This window comes from Musca vetustissima, unplaced genomic scaffold (genome assembly GCF_032173495.1).
Source record: "Musca vetustissima isolate MV318-11 ecotype Yass unplaced genomic scaffold, APGP_CSIRO_Mvet_v1 utg39374, whole genome shotgun sequence".
Lineage (NCBI taxonomy): Eukaryota > Metazoa > Arthropoda > Insecta > Diptera > Muscidae > Musca > Musca vetustissima.
In genome coordinates this window covers 198242-209811 of record NW_026877046.1, presented here as the reverse complement: position 1 = coordinate 209811, position 11570 = coordinate 198242, and the positions used below count along the sequence as shown (strand labels likewise).

Below are 11570 nucleotides of genomic sequence, written 5' to 3'. Positions count from 1 at the left end.
GTCTGTTGATGTTAAATTTTAAACAAGGTACAGGTCGCATTTCTAATTCGGCTCAAGGATGAACCCTATTGAAATTGAGAAAAATTCGATTCAAATTTACATATAGCTCCAATATATATATATATATATATATATTCATCCGATTTTATGTAAATGGTGCACCGAAGTCCCTATATATTTTTCGATTTTTACGAAATTTGACATAGCATATTGTTTTATGACTAGGATATTGTGTGCTAACTTTCGTGAAAATCGGTTCAGATTTTGATATGGCTCCCATATATATTTTCGTCCGATTTATGTAAATGCATGACATTTTGGCATAGCGTACTGAATTGTGTCTAGAATAATGTGAAGCTATATATAAATCTATTCAGATTTATATATAGCTTCCATATATATTCTCTTCCCTTTTTATGTAAGTTGTGTGCGAAAGACCCAGAGTTTGCCCAATTGGGACACAGTTTTGTACCATGCACTGAAATTTACATAACTTAATATCTGACATGTTTCGGTGAAATTGGTTATTAGTTAAATATAGCTCCCATGTATATTTTTGTCCGGTTTTAGGTAAATGGTGCATCAAATTTCCAATTTGAAAATTAGCCTAGTTCATAGAATGGTATATGTATGGATCGATGTTAGTCGATTCACATAAATATAGATAGATAGATAAATATCACATATTTAATTTCATGTCAATGTTCTTTCGAAGTGCGACGTCTTTTAGGATACATATGTAGAATACATCAAAGTGGTGAAGGGTATCATATAGTCGGCCCAGTCCGACTTTATTACTTTCCTTACTGGTTTTACATACATATTTGACATCATTTATGAAAAACACTAGGGTACCTCTCTACTAATTGCAAACATAAACGTTTTTAATGTATTTGTATTTGACAATAACATTAGAAATTAATTTCGCCCAATTAAGCATGATTTCCTCCTTTGTGGGGGAGGTACCAGAAGGAGTGGCCCATGGGTCCCATATTCAATCTTGATCTGGGCTTGGTAAAGATAATAGGTTGTGCAAAGTTTGGTTCAAATCAAACATTGCATTCGCCTGATATTGGATTCATAAATATAATACTAAAAATGTTAACCCTTTGTGGTGGAGGTACCAGAACGAGTGAACCAATTGGTCCCATCTGCGGACTTGATCTAGACTTCGTAAATATAACGGGCCGTGCAATATTTGGTTCATGTCGGACATTGCATTCGCTTGATATTAGTCCAAAGCCGTAGCAAAGTGTATATACACTCATTGGCCATAAGGCTGAGGGTATAATAACGAAATGCTAATAAAACAGACAAAATCGGGGATATGTTCGGCCGGCCGAACTTTTTACATCCTCCAACATGTGGTGTGATTTAAAAATTCCTTAAATCGGTCGGCACATTTATATGACGATTATGTTATTGCATTATGTGTTAGGTTGGGTTAATTTAATTTATTAACTTTTTGTTTTTCCATTTGTTACCTGTGGGCAGCATTGGGCCGTAAAGGGGTAAGTATTGTAACAAAGCCAAATAGGTCATTTAAGTTAAAAAAACATATTTTAGGCTTTGGGAAAATAATAAAGGGCGATGTTTGGTATATAATTTAAATTAGGCTGGAGATCCACTCTTTTATTGAAAACTTGTGTTCAGTGAAGAAACACATTTTGGCATTGAAAAATTTTTCAATGAATCCGAAAAAAATATCTCAGTTTGGTGCAGTTTCGAGCATTGAACCGTATTTCCATGAAAATTCTGTGAATTGTAACATAGCTGTAAATAGTGAGCGCTACCGGCGAAATTTTGGAAAGAGATTGCCAAAAATGGGACTATGCGGATGGACATTTTAAGGCGCAGTAAGGTCAACATTTGCATGAAATAATCTTCAAACACTATTATAAATTCTAATAAATATTTCATTTATTTTATGAATAGCATGTGTTCTTTAAAAAAATCATATAGCTCTTTAAAAATCACCCTTTTTCAATTACATGACTAAGTTTGGAAATTTACTGAAAATTAAGCGGTATATGTTGGGTTCATACCAAAACGAACATTTTCAGCAAATTTAGGTTTTTTGATTACTGTGGAGTCTCCGGCAAATATTTCGAGGTCTTGCAAACGTAATGACAAATTTAATAGACCTACAGTTATACCCTTCACAATAAGGTGGAGTGCATCCTGGTGAAGGGTATTCCATTTTATGTACAAATAATATCCATTTGGAATTGTTCAAGTTCGACCAACTTATTCAATCCTGTACCACACCCCAATAGTGAGCTTCTACAAAGATCACAATGAACAAGGAATTAAATATGCTATGGCAACCCTTAATGCATCTTACTCATCAATCTTTTTCAGTTTACTTCACACTTTTGTGGCATTCGGTTGACAAATTCTTTGTCCTTGGTCGCGTTTCGTGTTTTCGGGTGAATTCGGTTAAATAATAGTCCTAAAATTAGTGTGGTATTTTCTGTGATGTATATTAGAGTGTTAATTTTTAAAAAATAAAAACAATATTAAGTAATAATTATCAAATTTCAAGTGCCCAAATGAAAGTGTTCTTGTTTTGCAAATAGTTTTCTTTACCCTGTTAGTGTTTTCACTGCCGACGTCTATTCATTCTCGTATTCAATCCTTTGTTTATCTTTGTTACTTTGTTTATCATCTCTCGGTGGTCGTTGTCTTCTTCTTTCTCTGCGGCGGCGTAAGCTCTCTCTATTTTCGACGAGTTAAATCCTATATAACGAGTTTAATCCTAGATAAGAAGGTAAGTTGTTAATTTATGAATAATACTGAATTTATTTAGGAATGGGAAGACTTAATTGTTTCAAAAAACGTTGTTCAGTCATTAAAACATTATTTTAACCAAACGGTTAAAGCATTTATCATTTTTGAAAGAATCGTTAATACGTTGTATCATACAAATTTAAATAGTAAAATTAGAAAGCAAAAATATTTCATGTATTACACTGTGGCACATTTTCTAACTTGAAAATCTTGAACCAATCGGGACCGCAAAAATCTGAAAGGTTATGATAGTAGAAGAAAATCCCTAGCTGGCTTTTGAATTATTACTTTACATAGGTCAAAGAATTATTACTTACATAAGCCGAGCTTAAGAAAGATTTCCAGTCGCGTCGGTCCTGCGCGCAGCTCTTCTAATTTGAAAGACCAGTTTTCGATATGTTCTCTTTACTTCTAATTCGTAGCCTTACCCTTCTGCGTGAGCCATAAGTTAACTGGGGCATCCTCATCCATTCTCACAACATGATCTACCCAACGTAGTCGTTGCAGCCCGATACGTCTGACAATGCAACTCATGGTTCATTCGACGGCGATATTCACCGTCAACGCAGTTCGGCCCATAGATCTTTCGGAGAATTTTCTCTCAAACACTCCAAGAGCTGCCTCATCTGCTTGCGCAAGTACAGATGTTTCAAATCCATGGGTAGTATTAGAGTCTTGTAGAGTGTAAGTTTGGTATGGCGAGAGGTGGCCTTCTTTCTAAGTCGGACTTCGATTTGGGGTTTTGAGATTTTAGGGAAATTCCCCATTAAAAATTGCTGAAATTTTTATTTCGGCTTACAGCAAACGCTTGGTACAATTGCCTGCATAGTCCAATTTTTGGTATTTTTGAATAAATTAAACAAAATCTATTTTCTAAAGCTGAACATTGCTCTCAAAATTTAACCATGATTGTCACAACTTATATTTATACGTTTTAGAGGCTGGGAACTTCAAAATATTTATAAGTATAAATTATTTTGCATTTTTTGCCACTAAACAACTAATATGCGTACATTTCGAAGGAATATATTTTTATTTGAATTTTGAAATCTGAATACTGTCAAAGGCAAATTTATGAAAAAAAAAAAAAAAAATTGGAAACATATGACTACATGAACATTTTATTTAAACTGTCAGTGTACCTAAGGTTGTTGTCATTATTTTGCCTTACGTATTTTTGGTCCATCCAATCATGTCAATCAGTTTCAGAAGTAATGCATTATAGTATAACAAATAAAATTGTTATTACAGTAGTTTTGACTTACATCTGAAATATCTTACATCTTATATCTTAAAAATGGAATCCGCGATAAACGCTTAGTATCTAAAAAATGAAACAGAAGGGTTGTGGTTTTCAAAGCATATATTAGGTTGGGGAAAAAGAAATCTATTATCGACTATTAAGATTTTTAGCTCCTGGGCGATGTTACATGCCGGTCCACTTCGATCATTTCTCAATCTTTAACGTCAACAAGTCTTGAACGGAATCTACGAAACCAAAATTGCACAATATTTTTACAATTTTAGCCACATGGCTTGCATTTTCGCCTTTGTCAAAGAAAAACTGTAGAATGCAGAGACGTAAGCAGGGGGCCATTTTCACATAAATGGCAGCTATATATTATATATTACATCTGTATTTAAAACTTAACCGATTTTGAAATCAAATTTTACGAACTAAACATACTGAAATTTACAACCTGTTTTTGTAAAATTCGAATAAAACCAAATCAAACGAATTACTACCAAACCTTTATTTATATAAAAAATGTTTTTTGATTCTAAACAAAAATAAATGACATATTTTTCGAAAACAAGAAGTTTGGTCGCAAGTCACTCGAATAATATTTTATTAAAAACTAGCAGGCCCGGCAAACGTTGTTTTGCCGTATCAGAATTGGATCAATTTAGGTTTGGTTAAAATTAACGAATTCATGAAAAATACATTTCAGAAACTATTTACCATTTAATTTTTGTCCAATTATCGATATAAAAAATAAGCATAATATTTTCCTCACGACAGTAAACCTTCATTTACTGATACCACAATATTTTAAGAAATATTGTTATTGTTAAATATTAAATTATGTCAGTATGTGTGGTTCAGTTTATCAATTTGTCGAACTTATTCCACCAAACATTTTTCAGGAGAAGGCCAAGTTTTGATCTAACTACTCTTACCTCAAGAGATAATTTAGTATGGATGGCGTAATTACTATTCCTATTTTTATCACATACAATTCATAAGTCCTTTGAATCATCAAAATTGGTGCAGACGTCCTTGAGTTATAAAAGGTGTAAATAACACAACATTCAACATTTTCTTTAGTAAAACTCTTTCCACTGCAGTTAAAAACAACCGTAGGAAAATGTGAGTGAAATTGGTGCAGGCGTTCTAAATTGCAACATTTTTCACATCAAGAAAAACATATTTGAGGAACAATAAAGGCACATATAAGTTAGACACCTAAAGCAAGTATTGCGCAATTTTCTCCATGTAGGATTCGAATTTATATATATACTTCCCGAATAAAAGAAAAATTTCAATAATACGTTCCATAGCTAGTTAAATTATTGAGGTATTTGTAATCTTTTGTAGCAGCTATTGAACATTTTAAATGGACATTTTGGTATATCCTAAACAGAACAATATTCCTAATAGAATACGTTCAAGTTTCAGCCAATGATTCAGATATCGTAAGGAGTATATGCCATGTGTTGGTTTTATAACATAGAAAAATTGGCTCGCCATTATTGTGCGTTTTTAAGCCTCCTTATCTTTGGTCCATATTTTGCATAGTGTAGTATTAGCTACTTTGAAAGTTGTAACAAATACCCTATAAATTTCTTTATTTGGTATTTAATGATGGGTAAGGAACTTATCTGTAAATTGTCGGTAGAGTATCACTTTAGGGTATATGTACCACATATTTGTAGGCAAATCGCCGCTCCCTCGAAATATATTTTTCAAGATTTTCGCGTATTTTTCTCAAAATTTTTTTCATAAAAACCTTCTCACACCAATTACAAATAACTGGAAGAAATTTGTTGTCAAATCTGTCCCTCCGTTCTGAAATTGATGAGTTACTATAAGTTTTTTACAAAATTTTTATAAGTAGATTTAAGTTAAATGTACTTCAATTTGATAAGTTATTTTTTTCGTTTGACTCCCACGCGCCATTCACGAAAACAGGTTATGTATGAATTGGTGTCAGAATACTTAAGGTCGATTAAGCACCCAATCAAAAACATGACGGCAAAACACAATGAAGCTATACATCGCGCCATCTGTCGGACGAACTTAAAATTAAACACAAAAACACTACTCTCGCCCCATAGAGCATATACGTAAAGTTTGGTCAAATCGGTGCAGTAGTTCTTGAATTATAGTGAAAAACCACAAACAAACTTAATATTGCGCCATCTGTCGGATGAACTTCAAACTACACAGAATCACTCCTCACGCCCCATAGAGCATGTACATACAATTTGGTCTAAATCGGTGCAGTAGTTTTTGAGTTTATCGATCACGAACATACACGTAATTTTTATATGTATGGAGATTATTATCTTACGTTTTTGACAATTATTCCATATGCCTCACAACGTTACCTAATATTCAACGAAGCGTACAAAAATATTCGACTTCCCCACTATGGCGAAATGTTTTGTACGGCCGTATTACCCTAATGCGTCGAATCCATTTCTCATAGCGAACTAAACAAAATCGCGAAATAAAATTAAGAAATTATAAAATGTGTTCAAATAGTTCATATTCTTATTGAAAACCCAGTGAGCGGAGCAGTATAGTCGGACAGGGCCGACCATACGATACCCTACACAAAATCTAACTTTCTGTGGTTCTATATTCTGAGATTGGGCAATATTTCGCGATATTTGCACACTTTTGACTGGCTAGAGGTCAGCAAATGTATTACTAATAATCAGTACAGCACCTCTAATTACTTGTCCAGCTTGTTGTGTGGGTTGTGTTGTGATGTTCGGCTTTCGACTCGAAAAGTACAAATAATTAAGTTTTCGGTCCACTTCATCCGAAAAATATTATCTGATCATCACCTAACATTTTAGGCGTTGTCCTTGACCATAACTGGAACCTCATGAAACATTTCAAAGCAATCAGCGCTATATTTCCGCCCTCCAGTGTGGTAATATAGGTGACTATATAATATATGAATACGTAAGCACCTGTACATATTTAGGTATAACTCCCGCATCCGAGTACCTACGACAATATAGTAGGTATCAATTTAAAGGTCAACCACTCCTCTTGGATATACTATCAACTTCTCGGGTCTATGTCCTTCAGTGGTAAATATATACGCTATAGAATACAAATTTTGTCATTTTTCACACAAAAGTTAGGGTCCATTTGACCCGCTAAATACTGACCGATCTTTATCAAAACAGGCATGCTTATTCTTTGGCCCGATCCCCTTCTCCATTCGCGGTGTTTGGGCCATAATTGCGGCCTCTGGAGCGACCAGAAAAACCGACAAAAATAAAGTTTTTGGTCCATTTCATCCCCTAAATATTAACCGATCTTTTCCAAAAACAATAGGGGTCTTCATTGGCCAGAACCCATCCTACATGCAAATTTCGTGAAGATTGGTCCATAACTGTGGCCTGTATTGTTTACAAATTATAATGGACAGACACACATGTCTAGACCGACTCAGCTAGTCGAGATATGACGATCGGTATACTTAAAGGTGGGTCTAGGACCAATATTTCGCGGCGTTACAAACTTTTTGGGCTGCACAAAGCTATAATACCCTGACAACATAGTTGTGTAGGGTATAAAAATACATTTCTTTACGTTTTGTTTCTTTTTTCAACAAAAGAAAAAGACAAAACTACGTTCTGTCATAGTTGAATTTTTTCAACTTTGAAAATTCGTACGTCGACGTATTTCGGTAACATTCAGGGTCGCACCTAATTCATTGCGCTCCGTACAAAAATACTCACCTTTACAGGGTTTGTAAGACGTCCGTATTACCCAAATACGTAAGGACTTTATTTGCATATATGCCAATTGAAAACGGCAAAAATGGATGAAAACTGTTTTCGAATTGATCGAAAAATGTTTACATTTATAGAAAAACAAATTTTTCAATGACTGGAATTCTATTTTCAAAAAATAAAAATTCCAAAATACGCATTGTCAATGTTGAAAATTTTCAACTTTATATTTTAATACGCAATGCGTATTTGGGTAACATTCATTGAAATACATGTATTTAACTTTTGAGGTGAATAAATTCGTACGCATACGCATGGATTTAGGTACGACCCTCATATAACTACATGTGTTCTACTTTTGTGGTGAAAAACGTCGAACGAGCTAGTTGAATTTTAGGTAAGGCTGTCAAACATGAATACAAGGGACTGCCTTCGCTTTCACCAATTATTCTATGTAATTGGAAGAATAAATCAACCGACCTCATTATAATGTTTCCAAGAAGACGTACTTCTTACCCTATGGATTGTCTAAAAGAGAATCAAGATCTTTTTGTGTAAAATCATTGCCCTTTTATAGCGATCCAAACAAAGCTTTTAAAAGTATTGATCGAATATAATTCAAATTAACTCAATATCTTCGTTCACTCAATTTGTTTTGAATATTCGTTACAAACAATAAGTATTTAAACAGTGCAAAGGTTCAAAGTCTAACGAAAATAATGTTGCACAGTGAATCAAAACAAAACAACGAGGATTAACGATAGGATAATAATGTTATAATAACTTACGCTAATGTTTTTCTTCTTATGAATATTGTGGAAAAATAATAAAATATCTTGCTACAACATTCATTTTATTCAATTTATATTTATTGCATTCAATATTAGTATAAAAAATGATATTTTTTTTTAATAATTAGTAAAATTTGTTTTTAAGTCTTCATCTTTGGCTTATTGAAATTAATTACGCTTGTTAGCCTGTTTCTTTGCATTATTCTTCTTCTTGTTTTGATTCTGTTTCTTATTTTTGCCCTTATTGCCTTTCTTATTTCCTTTTTTGGCAGGTCTCTTATTTTTCTGCTTCTTGTTCTTTTGTTTCTTGTTTCCTTTTTTATTATTATTCTTTGCTGGCTTCTTATTGGGTTTTTTATTGCCAGGTTTCTTATTGTTGTTGGTGGGTTTCTTGTTAGCTGCAGGTTTCTTAGTGGTGGCTGCAGGTTTCTTAGTGGTGGCTGTGGGTTTCTTGTTGGGAGCAGGTGCTACGGTACTGGGACTGTCACCATTTGGGGCGGGAGTAGGAGAAGGAGTTGGATTTGCTGGTGTTGGAGATGATCCCTCGGGGGTTGGATTAGCTGGAGATGGATCAGTTGGAGTTGTTCCAGTTGCAGGTGGTGGATCAGCAGGACCAGTGGCAGTTGGTGCTGTTGCTGGTGCTGGATCTTCTGCCGCCACAAAAACCAATACTATGGCAAAACAAATTATGCTTAGAAATTTCATATTCGCGGTCGAAGTAATTGTTTTGAGTGAACGAAAGGTGACGATTGATAATAAAACCTTGGGATAATATCTGTATTTATACTAGTTTTTGATTCAATAAAAAAAATGAACTTGATTGCTTTGAGCTTTTTTTAATTTTGTATAGATTTCTATTGGAGAAAAACAAATATTTGTTCAGTTATATAAATTTAATATTTTTAATAACTTTCGGCCTACGCGGAAATTGTCTGCCCTTAACAAGTGTTTTAAATTTTTTGGTATTATTGTTTGCTAAAGATTTTGCAGGGGGTTCACCTAATAAAATAGAAACATGTGTTAAGTTTTTTATTGTAAGTAATGTGTCTGTCCAACCGCAGAAGTTTTTAATAGAGGACAAGGTGAACTGAATAGTGATTAAAATATGGTGTTGTAAACAAATAATTCCTTAAAGAGGCTATGTAAACTGTTCCCACTTCATCGAATGCTGCACATTTTCAGGACTATGCCTTCTCCAGAAGTTATTCGAAACATTTCAGTTGTGATGTGAATTATTTTATTTCTAATATTTGAAATTACAAAAGAAATTTTCGAATTGTCGGAACTATTTCGAATAACAATAAAAATTCCTACAATTGAGGTTTTGTAGCCCGCTTTAAAATTATATGATTTTCATTATTATTTTTTATTCTCAAATTTGCTGTTTTAATTCATCCATCAGCCAATTTGTACCCCAGAAACATTTTTTAAAGATTTCGGGTTATTTCCAACAACATATGTTTCTTTTTTATTGAAAGAACTCCCTGTAAAATCTCAAACAAATAACACACAAAATGGAAAACATTTGTTAACGATAGACAATTTTTTTTCGATTTCGAATTTATTTGTATTTAGTAAATAGTAACCAAAACTCTTTTTCAAAATTAATAATTTACATAACTGAGCAAATATTTGCATTTCTCCAACTACAAGATTTACAAAACTATAACTGAAATCAAATTTAAATTACTAAATAAAACATAAAGAAATTGGTATAAATACAGATCTTATTCCGAGGTTTTACTATCAATCACTACTATCAGTTCCCGCAATACATCTTACAAATTTGTAGCTACTTCAACGGCAAATATGAAATTTCTAAGCCTAATTTGTTTTGCCATATTATTGGTATTTGTGACGGCAGAAGATCCAGCGCCAACTGCACCAGCACCAACTGGTACGGCAGATCCAACGCCTGCAACTGGAGCAACCCCAGCTGATCCTTCTCCAGCCAATCCAACCCCCGAAGGATCATCTCCAACACCAGCTAATCCAACTCCCGAAGGATCATCTCCAACACCAGCTAATCCAACTCCTTCTCCTGCCCCTTCGCCTGGTGGTGGCACAGCCACTACTAAGAAACCTACAGCCACTACTAAGAAACCTACAGCCACTACTAAGAAACCTGTAGCTAACAAGAAACCCAACAAAAATAAGAAGCCAGGAAATAAAAACCCCAATAAGAAACCAGCCAAGAAAAATAATAAAAAAGGCAACAAGAAACAAAAGAACAAGAAGCAGAAGAATAAGAGGCCTGCCAAGAAAGGAAATAAGAAAGGCAAGGGTAAAAATAAGAAACAGAATCAAAACAAGAAGAAGAAGAATGCTAAGAAACAGGCCAACAAAAGAGGTTAAATGGATGTAAACACAAAAAGAAAAAAAAACATTGACTGCGACATTCCATAAAAATATCAATCTAATTACAAAATAAATATTTCAATAGTTTATATTTTAAACATAAATGCAAAATAAATGCTTTGAAAGCGAATTGGTTATAGTCTGTCATTTTTCTGATTGAACTCTAGAGTTGGGCAATCTAGTTCACTTAGCGGATCGATCTTTCTCATTTCTTTTTTAAAAAGGAACTAGTTCCATAATGTAATTCCTTTGCCAAATAGTTCCTTTGCTCCATACAGTTCCTTTGCTCCAAATAGATCCTTTGCTCCAAATAGTTCCGACTACTACATAGTTCCTTTGTATCTCTCTTTCATCATTCTTTTTGTTTTTTTTTTCGTTTTTTCCATATAGTTCCTTTACTGAATACAGTTCCTTTGCTATTTATAATTCCTTTGCTCCATATAGTTCCTTTGCTCCATATAGTTCCTTTGCTCTTTATAGTTCCTTTGATCCATATAGTTCCTCTGCTCTTTATAGTTCCTTTGCTCTTTATAGTTCCTTTGCTCCGTATAGTTCCGACTCCTACATAGTTCCTTTAAATTCTCTCTCTTTCATCGTTCTTTTTGTTTTCGCTCACATAGTTCCGTGTTGTTAATAAATGCAAAAATTGAA

The 11570-nt window shown here is 33.7% G+C and overlaps 2 protein-coding genes across 2 annotated transcripts; one reads left to right on the top strand and one right to left on the bottom strand.

Annotated features, from left to right (window-relative positions):
* Window positions 1–8729: 8729 nt before the first annotated feature.
* Window positions 8730–9266, bottom strand: LOC133321558 (uncharacterized). Its single transcript, XM_061530644.1, has one exon. The coding sequence runs from the start codon at window positions 9264–9266 to the stop codon at window positions 8730–8732; it is 537 nt and encodes a 178-aa protein (XP_061386628.1).
* A 1104-nt stretch (window positions 9267–10370) lies between these two features.
* LOC133321557 (proteoglycan 4-like) lies at window positions 10371–10916 on the top strand. Its single transcript, XM_061530643.1, has one exon. The coding sequence runs from the start codon at window positions 10371–10373 to the stop codon at window positions 10914–10916; it is 546 nt and encodes a 181-aa protein (XP_061386627.1).
* Window positions 10917–11570: the final 654 nt, after the last annotated feature.